Source organism: Aedes aegypti, chromosome 3 (assembly GCF_002204515.2).
Source record: "Aedes aegypti strain LVP_AGWG chromosome 3, AaegL5.0 Primary Assembly, whole genome shotgun sequence".
Lineage (NCBI taxonomy): Eukaryota > Metazoa > Arthropoda > Insecta > Diptera > Culicidae > Aedes > Aedes aegypti.
In genome coordinates, this window is record NC_035109.1 from 281,498,932 (window position 1) to 281,516,847 (window position 17,916).

Consider the following 17,916-nt stretch of genomic DNA (forward strand, 5'->3'; position numbering starts at 1 on the left):
ATCAAAATCATTATTGACCAACATGACAAAAGTAGTAAACTTAAAATATTCAACTTGTTCAAGTACTTATAAACATGTTAAAAAGGACCTTTAGCAATACTGACCAACGGGACTGAGGAAAAACTAGATCAACAGTCAACACATAAAGTGTCCGATGTCGTTGACTATAATCAGCGATTTAGTCAAATGTAATTCAATGAAAACTCACTAAATCCTGTTTATTCCTAATACTAATAACTTTCTTTCTTTCTTTCTTTTCATGTATAACAACTAACAACAACACCATCACGAGGGTGCAAGTCGTCTGTCGTATGTATCAAACGTCGTGTTAGGAGCCGAAGCACATAGATCAGCACGGACACGGATCGAATTACCATCAAACTGAGGTAAAAACGATCCATATGCGTTGGTGGGTATACTAAGAAAGGGGTAAGTAACATTTTTAGTTCTTAGCGAACACATATTGTATATCATTTCAGCCCCCCTATATATTCATAATACCGTACCAATAACTTTGTCTATCCAAACTGTAAACTAACTTGAGACATTATTCAATTGAATTCTCATTTTGAGAAGACCTCAGAACAATAACAATAAGAAGAACATAAAGCACATCGATGACCACACCAAACACATTTACAGTACATTTAGATTTGATACTTCTCCTCATATTAATTATCTACAACTTGGATTCGGTACTACAAGATGGCAACATAGACAGTCATCTCTCCTAGAAAAGTATTGTATTGATTGGCATTCCAGTACGACCTTCGGAAGATAAAGACTATTTAAAACCAAACACTTGATTCATATTTTGAAATTTATTCATATAGTATAACACATCACGTTTCAGGCTAGTAGCATAAACGACTAAAATACTAGGAAATACATGACGTACAATGACTTGGCACTTCAGATAGTTCTTGTTCGCGTATAGATGGAAGTACATTTCATGTTTTTCACTTCAATAACCTTCATTCCATTCGGGAAAAAAGGATCTCCCTATCGCTATCGTTTGATATACGACCGCATTCTGTATAATTAACATTTTCTGTCTATCATTGTCAAAAGATGCTTGGAGATGACATCTGTGCTACAATTTGTCAACATAGACTACTACAACATAGCTCTGTATGTTATTTCCAAGAAATGCATTAATTAATAACATATATTTTCATGTCGCTTCTCCATGCGTAAACAAGAATCCGATTGCTCAGAACTAAAGGATGACTATACAAACATGACTACGGGAGGGAAACTGAAGCAAAAACAATTTAATAAAACTACTTCTGCACAATATTCATCCAAAATAGTGTTAAAGCGGGCAACATAGCCTATTCCGTCTAAATATTGGCAAAAGTAGAGGTAAAAATTTGCACTACGGGGTCCAGCACAGACAACGAAGCTGTCATACAGCTCCAGCTGAGTACACCATACAAAAAAAAAAAAAATAAATTTTCAAATCGTTCGAAATGATTCACCATTCACCTTTCATCTTTCAACTGCAATCGATAACTAAGATATCAGTACTTGTTTAAAAATATAAAAAATGACTCCTAAAATCAGAATGCAGAAATTTTCAGATTTTCTTCCAAAAAACTATCAAAGTTATCCCCTTTTAAGGTATGCCTTTCTCGAAATCAAATAAGGGTTATTTTGCCCTACTTCCACCTAATTTTCTTTATTCCAGTTTCCAGCCATTTTTTTAATATTACCACTCATCATTTGTGAAGTTAGAGCATTTTTTATTTTGTTTATCTTTGTCTTCATATCTAGTTGTTCTATAAGTTTATTTGCGAGATTAATCAAATATATTTTCATGCTATTCGACCCACTACAATGTAAACAAGTTGAAAAAAAACTGCAGGTGAGGGGTAATTCATAAATTACGTCACGTACAGAAGAGGAATGAGGGGGTTACAAGGAAATGTGACTACCCATATACAAATTGAAAAAAAAGTGTGATATAGAGGGATGAAGAATTGAGGAGGATGAACTTTGCGTGACGTAATTTATGGATGTACCCTGATAAAGAAATTGCAACATAAAGAATAAAAATTTCAGAGGCGAAAGATGCATGTCAGAACTAAATCATTAAGGCAGGATCCGTCATTGATTTCAAAAGCAGTTTTTTCGTTAAAAATCAACAAAATTCAAAAGAAAATATGTTCACTGCATTCTATTCTCCAATCGGAACACAGTGAACACATTTTCATCTAAAAATCTTTAGTTTTGAACTGAAAAACTGCTTTTTAAGCTTCGGCGATGACGATGATTACGATGACGGAGCGTTGAACGTTAAGTGACTTCAATTCAATTTTCTGCTCTACCACGTAAATAAGATACAGGGGCCCATTCACAAATTTCATAACGCTAGAGGGGGTGGGTGGGTGTCCTAGCGATGTTACGACCCATACAAAAATTGAATAACATTCATACAAAAAGCGTTACAAGGGGGTGGGTGGGTGCCCAAAATGGCCAATTTCAGCGTTATGAAATAAATGAATGAACCCCAGACATGCATACATTCCCATACATGCACAATTATGCGCACTTTCACCCTTTACACCAAAAACAAAATAAAATTTTACGTCAAATATTTTGATTATAAAAAAACTACAGATGTTTCAAAAAGATTTTATATAAATTGCCAGTTGATAATGAAAACATAACTATCAAAATATTTTTTTTCTGGGTCAAGTTATTAGTATACAATGTGGTTCGGATCTGAAATATATATTTGACTATATCAGAATTATGTTAGTGCTAATCAAAAGCTAGTCCTTCAGTCCAATGACAGTCAAATTTTGGACTCCAACTATTACATGCCTCACATACGTGAATATTTGAAGCCAACATTATTCGTCTATAACGTTGAAGTTACTGCGCCACCTTGTGAGTGTTTTTCGAACTAAAAAAGTTTTATGCCAATAGGTCTCATTCAGTTGTTCAACTAGATCGAAAACTCCAACTTTGCATCTAATCACTTGACTGAGATACAATCATATAAAGTTTTTGCACACTAGCGCCATCTTGGAAGTGTTATAAGGTTTTATGTGACTAAGAATCGTTTAGATGTTATCGTTTAACATTATCGAAGACACCAATTTTGTATCTCATAACAGAACTTAGATGCAAGCAAATACAATCTTTGCCCACTAGCGCCATATAGTGAATGTTTTCTTAACTAATAAGTCTTCGGGCGAATAGATCTCATTCATTTGTACACATTTGTCGAAGGCACCATTGTTGTATCTCATCACTGAACTGGGATATAAACAATCAAAACGTTCGACCACTAGCGCCATCTTTGAGTGTTTTCCGAGCTAATAAGGTTTTAGGCGAATAGGTCTCATTTAGTTGATCAACTTTGTCGAAGACACCAATTTTGTATCTCATCGCTGGACTGAGATATAAACAAAGCAATTATTTGTACGCCAAAAAGTTGTTTCATATGTTGCTTATATATGCGACATTTGTTGGCGTCTGTGCGCCTCTTGGTGAGTTAATTCTGAATTAAAATAGTTTCAAAGTGGAAGTCAGCACTCCTGTGATCAACTTTGCAGAAGACAGTTTTCTCCTAAACCTCTTTATTTTCAAAATTTTTGCACTTCAAGTACTGTCCTATTTATAGGACGCTGGGCGTTCGGGGATTCTGTCCTATTTTTAGGACGCTGGGCGGATATGGGTTAAATATTCAAATTCGAATTACTTCAAGATGACAATACATTTCTTGATACGATCAAAAAAAGAATATCGAGAACCTATTCCTGGTGCAAAAACAACCCCTCCAACTAACTTACCTTGATAGGCACTGTATGCATAGTACGAACATGCAGTTAGGTGAATCATGTACAGCATATAGGTGAGCGTCTTGACCACTCGTATCTACAGAGAATGCAAATGAAATAAGGTGGATGTACAATTGATCGAACCTGATTTTGTCAATGCCGCCAATTGATCGCGTGTCGGCTGCATGATACTCACCATATGCGGTGACGATATAACTCGATCGATCAATTTGAAAAACTCCCAGAAACTTTGAATCTTCAGAAGGCGAGGAGCGCGAAACACCACGTGCTCGGTACCAAATTTCAAATAGAGAAGATCGAGTGGCATAAGAGCCAAAAGGTCCATCTATAAATATTATTTTCAAAATATGATGTCTTGTCATTTAGTCTGGTTCTTAGTTGAGTGCGCTTACCTTAAATTGCAGCTTCCTCATGTAGTTCTTTCGAGTCAAGTCCGTATCCTTGACCCAGAAGCCTTCAAACAAGTACATGATTCTGTGCTTAACAAACAGAATATCAATTAGATAGATAACATCAGCGCAAATGTCGACAGCGATCCAATATTTGGTATTTTCTGGCGTCTGATACGGGAACGATGATCGCAGGGGAATAACCCAAGCATTGTACAGGAACGACAGCGACACGATGAACAGCCATGAAATGTAAAACTTGCCCTGCGGATCCAGAACAGCATTCGTTGCTCCGGAGCAGAAGATGGGACAGAAATAGTGATGGTCGCACGTTTGTGCACCCGTTGCCGATTGCAAGGTGAGGGCGGAATTCTGAATGGCTCGTACTGAAAGTGAAGATAAAAGTTGGATGAATAAGTCAAGAAGATCCCATCAGAAGTAGACCATACATTCCGCATTATGCTTCTGGGTGGAAGGGGCAGTCGACGGAGCGCTGGCGCTACTGGAAGGAGTAGGTGGAATTTCCAATTTACTTCTCATGCGCTTCGTTCGCTCGGAGAATCGATTTGCGAGGTGCCTCAGCCTTCCAGTTACATAATCATTAGTTTCCGGTGGAGGACTCCTAAGATAATGAAATATGAAGATTATTTTTAATGTTTTCATATCCTAATGTATATCGGCGTTACTACTTTCAAAAACAAAAATGTGAAAACATGAAAAACCTGTTCTGTTATGAGCATTTTTATGAAAATAATTTTATTTGAACATAATTTATCATTTTTTTTGGCCGCACGGGAAGCAATTGCAGTTAGGTTATCCTATCCATTAGAAAAAGCACTTTAAGGATAAAACGGTTTTTGCTGAATGTGACCATTCTTTTTTTTAAGGGATATGAAACAGACTATATAACATGTTTTCTATCATCGATAAACATAACGGGTTAAAAAAAAATAAAAAATAATTGAATGAAATGACTAAACGAAATAAGATGTTTTCAGTTGGCTTAAATACGCTGCGGGGAAGTTAAGCACCCCGGCGGGGCAAGAGGAGCACTCCTTTAAATTACATTCTTAACCTCTCAATGGTTTGTCATTGATATGCATTAAAAGTGTGCATCAAGCTATACTTTTCAATTTTTTTGTGCAGAAAATCCTTGAATCCATTCTAAACGAAGATACAAATGCCTATTTAAATTTTAATTTAAACGGTCCAATTTTATGAGTAAAAACTAAACAATTGATGAAATGAAGCTAAAGTAATTCAGCCATTCCATGAAAAACCGATCTAGTGGGTCTCCGAATTCCTTGCAAATTTGCTATTTTGTTCCTTATCCGAAATAAGGATACACGTATTTTTGGATTTTTTGATTAGGGTGACCATTTCCGAAATAGGGTGACCAGAAAAATCGCGATTTTGCAAAATTTTTATTTTAAAAAAATTATAACTTTTGAACCGTTTGACCGATTTTCAATCTTTTTGGACGAAATGAAGGCTAAAGATTTTGACTTTTCGGGAAAAATATAAAATTTCACAAAAATTGTGTTTTTTACATGAAAAAACTCAATAGTTTCCGTTTTTTCGTGTTTTGAAGGCCTCGGGACCAAAGGGGCTATCGCTGTTCGCATTTTTTCTTGAAAGTACGTATACTGTCAAATTTTCAGCGATGTATGTTTTTTAGTTTTTGAGATATATTTTTTTGAAAATTAGTCATTTTTCATCGGCACACACTGTAGATCTCAGCGCATTAGATTTGTAATGTTTAAAAAAAATCATAACTTTTGAACAGCTCAACCGAATATGAAAAAATTTTTATATTTTTTCACGTTTTAACATATTCTTATCAGATTTTTCAATTTTGTCTGAATAGTTGAAATTTTAAGCTTTCATTCCATACAAAAAGATTGTAAATCGGTTAAGCTGTTCAAAAGTTATAATTTTTTTTAAACATTACAAATCTAATGCGCTGAGACCTACAGTGTGTGCCGATAAAAAATGACTGATTTTTTTATTTTCAAAAAAATATATCTCAAAAACTAAAAAACATACATCGCTGAAAATTTGACAGTACCAAGGAACAAAATAGCAAATTTTCACGGAATTCGGAGACCCACTAGATCGGTTTTTCATGGAATGGCTGAATTAGTCCAAGCGTTGCTAAGCATATTTGAATTGTTTCGAAATAAAAAATATTCTTATTTCCATGAAGTAGCGTCGAATTTTTCTAGTCATGGTGTTGTGATTACCACAAATCAGTTTCAAACTGTAACTGGGCTCATTAATAAAACGAGACTTTAAGTAGAAGATTTTACAGTACTGGGCAGAATGAAGTATGCGTTGGTTGTTTTCCCATACAAAATGATCTAGTTTGGTGGCTCGGATCTCAGCTTCTGGTGCATCGATTGCCCTGAATTTTTCCCCGCCACTTGAAACTAACTTAAGCTGGAAATTCATAACATTTTATAACCAACTTTTGAGCTATCGCAAATCACAAATTCTAACAAAAATGATAACGATTTGAATTAGAAATGGTCGGCGTTAAGTCAGAGTGAACCAAGTGACATTTTTCTTATTTTGGGAAAAATGGGGTTAAAGTTTAACACTTTGCAATTTTTTTAATTCTCAATATTGTAGTTCAATATTTGCACACATCTTTGGGCTACTTCCAAACAATTTAATGTGAAGGGATAATCATGGAAAAACATAATTGAAACCTCCAATAGAACGACTTTTTGATGGACTAAGACCTGCCGTTATACGCATAATTGTCCCATGTTACTTTTTGTGCATTTTGACTTTTTGTCATCAAACAGTTTATTTTTACGTATAGTTTTAGAAAATACTTACCAAAAATTAACTTTGTTTGGAAACTCAATAAAAAGCAAGTCAAGTCAATTTGTCCCATTGATGAATTTCCATGCATAACTGTCCCACTACTGTATTTCTACGCATAACTGTCACACTATACAATTCGCTGCGCTGATGTCGAATAAAATATTCAGTAGGCAGGTTTTATTCAGCTGGAGAGTTAGAGAAAATCGTTTTGAATATCTTCTTACGTTGGCTTTACATCCCATTGGAAAACAACCTGTTTTATGTGTTTGTATTATCGGGATGCATTCATCATTCATGCGAGCCCAACGTCATATTTGATTGAAATTTTCAATATCAAAATATTATTTCCCATCCGTGTTTCAATGGATTTCAGTAGAATTTTCAGGGTCAATCACAAAATTCTTCTAGTTTTTGGAACCGCGGTCATCGATTGGAAATTAACCGTAATTTGGGATTCATCGCGGAGACTACTGAAGTAATCCCACTTGAAGAATCATTAACCACTTTAATTTCGAGTCCTTGGCATGCGACAAATCAACTTCATGAATTTTCAAATCAAATCTAAAGGTGGTTCAGATGTGTTTGAATGACTTGACCATATTACGGATTGTTCCGAATTCCCGGTTTCCTGGGGGAAATTGTTGGTTCTGAAACCTAGCTGGCAACAGCAAACTTCATAAGATCCCAAATCAAGGCTAAAGAAGGGTAATTCAAACGTTCTTGGGTGACTTGATAACATGCCAGGTTGTTTTGGATACCCTGTTCCCCAGAGGAAGTGGCCATTATATTGGCAGTTCTGAAACCTATCTTGTGACATATCAATCTTCTTGAATATGCAAAAGAAGTCGAAAGAAGAATAGTTCAAGAGGTTTTGGATGACCTGGCACATACTGGGTTATTCCGGATAACTGGTTCTTCGGTGCAAGTGGCAAATGTGTTGGCGGTTTTAAAACTCAATTAGCGATGATTTTGCAAACCAAGTCCAAAGGAATGTCAAATCGTGTGAAGATTTGTGTCGTGAATTTTGAGTTAAATATTAACTCCGCAGAATAACCTTGAATTCGCAGATGAGTTTCCGTCAAGCCTGCAGCTGGAAGAGTCGATATAGGAATTTTTTACATCTTATAAAGTCTCTAACTTACTAATCCACTCTTTCTTTCACTAACTCAAACATTTTCTCATTATCACACATACAGAAAACTTTGCTTTCCATCCCAAACTATAAAATCGTATTTCTTCGCTTCCCCACACGTGGCTCCATTTGGCACATGTCACTTGAGCCTTCATTAGGTACCTTAACGTAGAGTATATACATAAGAACGGTCATCTACAGCATTATGCTTAGCACATAATTGGTCACTACTATCAGTGGGACTGTTATGCGTAGAAATTCACCAAAAACCCCGTATTTCTAGGCATAATAGTCCCACTTAGAATTTCATAGCTTCATATTTACTTTTTTCCCATAACACAAACTCTTCACTCAAAATGAACACGCTATTCTTTATATTATTGTGATGATTTTAATTAAATTTACCACAAACCTGGTCAATACGAGGCCTAAATGTGTTAAAATCTTTAAACGCGTTTTTCTCGATTGCATATTTTGGAACATGGGAAAATTATGCGAATAACGGCAGAAGAGCACTTGGTCCATTATGACTGAACCAAAGAACAACGTTCAGTGATTTGGTTTACTCTGACTGAACAATTTCTTGGAAAATAACAATCATTTATGTTTACATGGTCAATCTGGGCTCATGTTCCTAAGATATACAGATCATCCTTCAACATTAATATCTTAGATTCTTCAAGAATCCATATCGTCAATTCCAAAATCAGTGACATTACGATAGCTTGAAAACTAAAGTTGTGTTGAGTCGGGGCATTGAAAAACAGGAATATTCAAATATGCGTTTAAAAACAAAACAAATAATCCAGTTTTCCCGAGTTTTGCACATGGTCCACTCTGACTTAACACGGACCAAATAATCTATATAAATAAAAATGGAATGATGTTTGTATGTCACGAAATGGCTTGAGAACGGGCTAACGGATTTTGAAAATGCTTCCATAGTTATGTTCCTGAAGTGTTCCGACGTGTTTGTGTATATAAAAAGCAAAGGATATTTAACGGGAAAGTTGAAAAAACAGGAGTGAACGGAACTTCCATTTTGCACGGGGCGTTCCATGGCGTTTTTCAACAGCCTACTTGATGGCAAGACGAAGTTTGCCGGGACCACTAGTTCATAAATAGAAATACGAAGAGCAATAATCCCTTCTACAAAATTGTGGAATTTGATAAGACACATATGTTAGTACGTTTTTTCAGTAAAATTAATTGTTTTAATAACATTTACAAAATGATTATTGCTATGGAAAATTATCAATAGTTCGAAAGTTTGTGTAATAAATATTGTGATATCTCAGTTGAGTAAAATTCATGTTATTTCTGAACTGCGGTGAAATTTTCTGATCCGTCAGATCACTAGAAGCCAAGATCCAGACCTCCAAACTTGACCATTTAGCATGAAAAAGGGTCAATGCGTACTTTATTCTGTCCAGTACTGAATATGTTACACAAATTTGTGAATTTGATGTTTCAGATTCATTCTATAGGCCCTTTCGTCAAAGGTAACATAGAACCTATCGTTTTGTTTCAAATTCCGATCATCACTCATATTCCGAACAGTGACGATTTCAAAGGTTTTCACAACTTTTAAATGCAGAGGGCTTGAATAATAGAAGGGTTGATCAGCCTGTGAAAAAAATGGTTTTATAGCAAAATCGATGTTAAAAGGAATATGAGTCATGTTGAGAATTTGAGACAAAACGGTACCGTTATTTTGATTAACAAACCCTTGTGCTTCGCTGTTAACCCTCTAATACCCAACCCCGCCTTTAGACGGGGTACACTTTGGAATTTTGTGTATTTTTTCGTAGCTCGGAAATTAAAATGATTTTATTTTTGGCTTAAACCTTGACTCATAACATGCATATAAAAAAGTTTTTTATGATTTTTGAAACTTTTTTGTATTATTGAAAATTGTTTGAAAAATTGTATTCTTATATAACCTTCAAATGCCTGGGATTCATTAACCGTGTATTATAAAAAATCGTACCTTTCATATTTTTCTACGACCAACCTACCACAGAAGAAGAGCTTGATGGTATTGAAATGATTTCAAATCTGTTTTTCCGTTAGTTACACGGAAAATAAAAAATGTTCCAGAAAAAATTGAAAAAATCATATTTTCAAAAGTATACTAAAAACTCTAATTTTTATTATTGTCAAAAATCAGTAACCAGAAGAGGCTTCAAGAAAAAATTGAAAAGGATAGGGATGTTCAAAAATAAAAATAATAAAAATCAAAAACCAAAATTCATAAATTTGCGAAGAAAAATAAACCATTGCCCAAACCGTGTTTAGAATGATTTTATATAACGAAAAATTATATTTAGATCGAAAACAAATATTTGGGTATTAGAGGGTTAATTAATTTATGTTCCAGGTTAAATAGTTGTACCGTTTTGTCTCAAATTCCGAACAGACTCATATTCAGAACACTCGGTTTTTGTACGGCGATTTGGTTGAAGTTTTTCGCTGAAATATGTCGTCAAATTGCCAGAAAATGGCAGTCTATTGCAATTCGATTGCATTTTAAGTCACTGTTGGTGGTCGGAATAAAGACTGGAACGTGCAAAAATTGGTCAAATTCAAATTCATGTTTTTCAATTGGAAATGCATTAAAAACACTTGAAATGCTGCATTTGAAAGTTGAGTGTACTTACAATGGTTGCCATGATGAGTTTTCACCTTTTGCTCTCCAGTTTTCAAAATGACGTCCACGTAAGAGGAGCAGTGTGACAAAATTTTGCTCGCACCGCAAAAGAATCCGACGTTCTCGCACGAAACTTCTTTGAAGGCGGATTTCAAGCAGCTACCAGGACAGGAGTTTTATACCGCATCAAGAAAAAGGAAGGTGGCCGAAATTTTCAAAACCATCAAACTATCGAAATTCCCGAAACAATACCTCGTCTGACATGCCATATGCACGTGTGGTCTAAAAAGTGACATATTCATCACTACGGGAACCATCAATACTCAGATCTACGGCTAGGAGTGCCTCGAAAAGCGGCTGCTACAATTTCTGAAACAACGTAATAGACCTGTGTTGTTCTAGCCAGACATGTCAAGCTGCAACTATGAGAAAATGGCAATCAAGTGGTACGATGCAATCAACGTGGTTTCGGTACCCAAAGACCACAATCCTCCCAGCAGCTCAGAACTCTATTCTTTCGAACGGTATTGGGCCTTGGTCAGTGGGAATTTCAAAATAACTAATAAAACCATGGAAAACGAGCAGTAGTTTAAATCAAACTGGCGTTCGGCGATGAATAAGGTCTATGAGACCACTGTGCACAATTTTATGGGAGGGGTTAACTTGAATGCACGGTAGTTCGGATTAAGCAAACCAAAATAATAAACGAACATATTTCCCTTGAAATGTATGAATAAAGCTACAAAAAAAAATAAAATGAATGAAGGATATGATTTTTGTCGACCAATTTTTGCGCGTTCCAGTCTTTATGAGTCAAAACGGTATCTGCATATGTATAAAATCATGCGTAATAAATTGTCTTGACCAAATTTCTTACATCGTTTGATCTGATTTTAAAATGTTTGTGTCGTCTGATTGGTTTCAAGTGTATTTTTCAATAGTGGGATTACTAATATTGTTTGCGATGAAGTGAAATGTGGGGGGGTCTCTTATATGAGGGGAAGGCCATGGAGCCCCCCCCCCATAAATGCGGCCCTGTCGGGGTTCAACCCGCTTTCCTCGATTTGAATGAACGACGAGTTTTGGAACACTCTTTTCACCAACATAATAGAATGTGTATAAAAATGCTTCTATTTTAATATTTTTACTACGTGTTTTTTTCTGAAGAAAATCGTGCTGTTTTCTTCAATAGAAAAATATTAAACATAGTCGCAGCTAAAAATAAAATTGAAAAAAGGGTCTTCCATTTAAAATCGCTCATGATTTTCAAAAAATCATGACTTTACAATGAACTAACCTATTTTTGATTTTCTTTTACCGTTTGAATGCTTAAAATAATATCTCTCAGAGAAAAAAATATATTGCACATAGTCGTAGTAAGATATAAGGTTTTGAAGGGGTATGTCCTATTTCTAGGTCCCCTTTGCTTGTCATCGGCTGTAGAAGTCAAGTTACATTTACATTGAAGAATAACACTAAACAACCAACATATAGCTATTTGACCCATCTTCAAATGATTTTCATTTCATTTGCTCTATTTCTGCAACCAAAAATTAAATTTATATGAAAATGATATGGCAGAAAAATACATTTTCACACCGATTTATTGAGCTTGTTTGCTTGTAAATCTAAATTCAGAGCGATGGCACGTAGTCTTTTCGAAATAAATTTACTAAGAGAAGTTGTAGAACATGTTAAAGTAGAAATAGAAATTTTTGATTACATACAAAATTTATTTACTCAAGAAACTACGTAAAACCCTAATTAATGAACGTATATGCTTGTAAATCAAAAATCCAAAGCGATGGTATGTTATTGTTCGGGCCCACCGCAACGACTCCCCATTCATTGCTAGGCGCACTCTGCTACAGCACCAGCGCAGTAGCGTATTTAATTTCACTCTTTCTCCCCCAGCTAGCAGCAAGCAGCCCAATTGCTTTGATGCTGTTACTTTGGGCTGCGTGATGCTAGCTGTCGGCGCATCGCTTCAATTGTAATGTTACTCTCAACCGTACTACCTCTAGCGTATATAAGAGGCATGTTTTCTGTATTCATATTAGTTGTAAGTCGTTGTTGTAACTGTACAGTTTCCCCACCGAGCAGGAGCACTGCCTCTCGGTGGTGGTAATAAATCATCGTCAGTAGTAGAAGTCAGTTTGTCATTTCGTCTGCCCCTCCGGGACCATAAAGAAACACAACGTAGGGAAAGACATCCTGGCCGCAACATTGGTGCCGTGACCAGGATTGAAGATCAACTTCGTCGAGCCTTTGTCAGTGAGGATCACCGTATCGAAGAGAAGGAGGATGCCTACCTCGTTCCCGGACCCCGCCGTCCACCCGTCGGACCCCTGCGTCCATTTGTCGGACCTAGCCGTCCATCCGAACCGTAGTGTTCAATTGTGGGACCTTTGCGTCCATCCGGACCATTGTCGTCCATACGGACCTCGCCGTCCACCTGTGGGACCCAGCGTCCACCCGCCGGACCATTGCCGTCCATGCCCCGGACCTCTGCCGTCCATCCGGACCCTTGTGTCCACCTGTAAGACCATTGGCGTCTATCCGGACCGTAGCGTCCACCCGAGGGACCATAGCGTCCAATCCCGGACCATTGGCGTCCAACCGGACCCCTGCGTCCATTTGTGGGACCATAGCGTCCAACTGTCGGACATCGCCGTCCACCCGTCGGACCCCTGCGTCCATCCGGACCGAAGCGTCCACCTGTCGGACCGAAGCGTCCACCGTCCGGGCCGTAGCGCCCAACCGAAGAAGAAAGGCATCCTCGAAACACACCAAACAAGTCAACTGAAACCATCCAAGTCGCATCGAATCCTAGCAAGCCCCGTTCAAACGATCATCCATTCAAGCGGACGACAACGATCAACCCCAACCACTCATTCAAGCGAATCCATCCATCGAAGCAAGCAACCCGTGTAAGCTTCCTACCTAGAATGAGACCGTATCGATTGGCGAACACCATCCAAGTAGGCATCGTTTCTGTCCAGCCGTACCTACGCAAGCAACCATCCAAGCAAGTGAATCGCATCACCGAAATAGGCAACCGAATACTACCTACAGTCAACCGTCGCCGGGCCAAGCAAATTGGAAAACATTCGTTTTCGGGCGGGAGTATGTTTGATCTCGCATCAGCATCTCCCTGGCTGTGTAGATCACACCTAGCGTGTGATCCTATTCAATTGATCTCTTTTGCGCCCAGCACCAGTGAGCAGCCTAATTTTATTATCTTCATGGAATTAGGCATCGTGGTGACACACCGCAAGCGTAACATTGCTTTGTGCCATTGCAATGCATTGTACGCAGGATAGCATTCAATCCGTACTACCTCTGTAATATATAAGCCACACTCGACACAGCATCACATCACTTGTAAAATTGTATCTCTTGCTTGTACCTTATCGTTCGTTCCCCACCGAGCGGGCACGCTGCCCCTCGGTGGTAATAAATTAGTAATCGAAAGTGCGTTTGAGTCGTTGTCCGTTCATCAAGTAAAAATTATCACAACGTAGGGAAAGACATCCTGGCCGCAACATTGGTGCCGTGACCAGGATTGAAGATCAACTTCGTCGAGCCTTTGTCAGTGAGGATCACCGTATCGAAGAGAAGGAGGATGCCTACCTCGTTCCCGGACCCCGCCATCCACCCGTCGGACCCCTGCGTCCATTTGTCGGACCTAGCCGTCCATCCGAACCGTAGTGTTCAATTGTGGGACCTTTGCGTCCATCCGGACCATTGTCGTCCATACGGACCTCGCCGTCCACCTGTGGGACCCAGCGTCCACCCGCCGGACCATTGCCGTCCATGCCCCGGACCTCTGCCGTCCATCCGGACCCTTGTGTCCACCTGTAAGACCATTGGCGTCTATCCGGACCGTAGCGTCCACCCGAGGGACCATAGCGTCCAATCCCGGACCATTGGCGTCCAACCGGACCCCTGCGTCCATTTGTGGGACCATAGCGTCCAACTGTCGGACATCGCCGTCCACCCGTCGGACCCCTGCGTCCATCCGGACCGAAGCGTCCACCTGTCGGACCGAAGCGTCCACCGTCCGGGCCGTAGCGCCCAACCGAAGAAGAAAGGCATCCTCGAAACACGTCAATCAAGCCAATCATCCCATCCAAACGTTCTACGAGTGTCATCAAAGTCAATCAACGAGAAGCCATATGATCATTCCCGTTCATCATCAACCGAGCGATCCGGCGATGTAGCCAGAACACTACCTAGACTGACTGCGCATCACCACCGTCGAAAGCGTACAACATCTCACTCTGCAAACAGAAAGCTGTCTTCGTTCGCACCGAGCCGAGTAGCAAGTGGAAAACATTCGTTTTCGGGCGGGAGTATGTTCGGGCCCACCGCAACGACTCCCCATTCATTGCTAGGCGCACTCTGCTACAGCACCAGCGCAGTAGCGTATTTAATTTCACTCTTTCTCCCCCAGCTAGCAGCAAGCAGCCCAATTGCTTTGATGCTGTTACTTTGGGCTGCGTGATGCTAGCTGTCGGCGCATCGCTTCAATTGTAATGTTACTCTCAACCGTCATTCCCGTCCGCCGTCCATCATCAATCCAATTCAATCAAGCAGCAGCAGCAAAACTACCTAGGCGGACCACAATGTTTCGTCCAGGGTTGACCAGGCCCTACGTTGTGTTTTACTTTTGTCCCGAAGGGGCAGACTAATAACGACGACTTGGCTTTAACGATAATTTATTGCCCACCACCGAGAGGCAGTGCTCCTGCTCGGTGGGGGATACTACTCGTTACAATCACAACTTACAACTAATATCACAGAGGGAAACGATGTCACTTATATATGTCAGAGGTAGCAAAAGTGCACATCGCATGTAGCATTGTTACAGTGTTAATGCGCCGACAGGCTAGCACCACGCAGCCCAATGCAAGAGCATGAAAGGAATTGGGCTGCTTGCTGCTAGCTGGGGCAAACGAGATAAATTGAATGCACACTACGCTGCTGCAGTTTACGAGTGCGCCTACCATAGAAGCGAATGGGAGATAACGTTGCGGTGAGACCGAACATACTCCCGCCCGAAAACGAATGTTTTCCACTGTAGCTACGGCTCGGCGCGAACGACGACAGCTTGATGCTGGCAGAGTGCGACGGTACACTTTCAACGGAGGTGATGCGCAGTCAGTTCAGGTAGCATTCTGACTACATCTCCGGATCGCTCGGTTGATGGTGAACGGGAAATATGCTTTGGTTTCTCGTTGATTGATTTTGATGACCAAACGCTTGGATGGGATGATAGTTTCACTTGTTTCGTTGATGACGCTTGGGTCCATTGATGATCACGGTTGGATGATTAGTTGCGGGTGGACGCAGGGGTCCAAGGGTCACACTTCTCTTCGGCAAATCGACACTTCGGCTTTGCACTGATGGACACAGGGGTCCTGGGGATGATCTTCTCTACGCAAGTCGACGCTTTGGCCTTGCTAGTGGACGCAGGGGTCCGGCGGGTGGACGCAGGGGTCCGGATGGACGGCTAAGGTCCAACAGATGGACGCAGGGGTCCGGAATGGACGCAGGGGTCCGGGAATGGACGCAGAGGTCCCAACAGGTGGACGCAGGGGTCCGATGCATGGACGGCGATGGTCCGGCGGGTGGACACTGGGTCCTACAGATGGACGGCGAGGTCCGATTGGGCGACACTTCGGCCCGGGTTGAGTTGTCCGTTGCCTATCCAGTCTATCACTCGTCGATCGTTCCTCCGGGGTGTCCGATATCCTGGTCACGGCACCAATGTTTCGTCCAGGGTTGACCAGGCCCTACGTTGTGTTTTACTTTTGTCCCGAAGGGGCAGACTAATAACGACGACTTGGCTTTAACGATAATTTATTGCCCACCACCGAGAGGCAGTGCTCCTGCTCGGTGGGGGATACTACTCGTTACAATCACAACTTACAACTAATATCACAGAGGGAAACGATGTCACTTATATATGTCAGAGGTAGCAAAAGTGCACATCGCATGTAGCATTGTTACAGTGTTAATGCGCCGACAGGCTAGCACCACGCAGCCCAATGCAAGAGCATGAAAGGAATTGGGCTGCTTGCTGCTAGCTGGGGCAAACGAGATAAATTGAATGCACACTACGCTGCTGCAGTTTACGAGTGCGCCTACCATAGAAGCGAATGGGAGATAACGTTGCGGTGAGACCGAACAGTTATGTTTTTCAACATTAAATTGTTTATAGTAGTTAAGTAAATATGTTTGAAAAGTAATGCAAATTTTTAATTACACTCAAAATGTATTTTACCCAAGAAACAACGTCAAATCCTGTTAAATAAATATTTATGTTTGTAAAGAAATATTCATAGCGGTGATATATTGTTTTTCCAACATCAAATTAATTATAGAAGTTGAGTTAACATATAAAATAGGCAATAGAAAATCTTTGATTAAACTCAAAATTTATGTAACCTAGGAAACTAAGAAAAATATTGTTTCATGAGCCTGTTTGCTTATGAAGCAAAAATTAAAGCGATGATATTAAGCTTTTTTGGCATAAATTTCTTTATGGCAGTTAAGTAAACATGTTTGAGGAAAAAATATATGTTTTTCAATTACACTCAAAAATTATTTTACTTAAATACTATGAAAACCCCAATTTTGTGCATTAACCTAATTTCAAATCTTAAGCAATATGCAGTTTTTTGACACTGAATTGATTGTAGAAACCAAGTGAATACTTTTGAGTAGAAATAAAATGTTTGATTACACTCAAAATTTGTTTCACTTCAAGCTGTGATATTTATGGTTTTAAAGGAAAACAATTTTTGTGTGTAATCAAAAATTTCTTTTTTCTTCTTAAACATGTTTATTCAACCGCTCTAATAAAATGTGTCTTCAAATAACTCAATGCCAATGCTTCGATTTCCATTTACAGACAAACAGTCTCATGAAATATTGTTGTTCGTAGTTTCGTAGATAATATAAATTCTGAGTGTATTCAAAAATTTATACTTTTGCTCAATAATTTTCACTTGACTTCTACAATCAATTTAAGGTAAAAAAAACTACATATCGTCGCCTTAAATTTTGATTTAGAGGCATACAATTTGAAAAGGG

The 17,916-nt window shown here is 39.2% G+C and overlaps 1 protein-coding gene across 1 annotated transcript in view; it reads right to left on the reverse strand.

The window, feature by feature from the left end:
• Positions 1 to 17,916, reverse strand: part of LOC5575076 (cyclic nucleotide-gated cation channel beta-3) — a 37,292-nt gene that overhangs the window by 7,818 nt on the left and 11,558 nt on the right. The window contains exons 3-6 of the mRNA XM_021849788.1: positions 4,651 to 4,823; positions 4,205 to 4,587; positions 3,988 to 4,137; positions 3,804 to 3,888 (exon numbers count right to left, since the gene is read on the reverse strand). Of these exons, the coding sequence (XP_021705480.1) occupies positions 3,804 to 3,888; positions 3,988 to 4,137; positions 4,205 to 4,587; positions 4,651 to 4,823 (791 nt within the window). The remainder of the gene's footprint in view (positions 1 to 3,803; positions 3,889 to 3,987; positions 4,138 to 4,204; positions 4,588 to 4,650; positions 4,824 to 17,916) is intronic.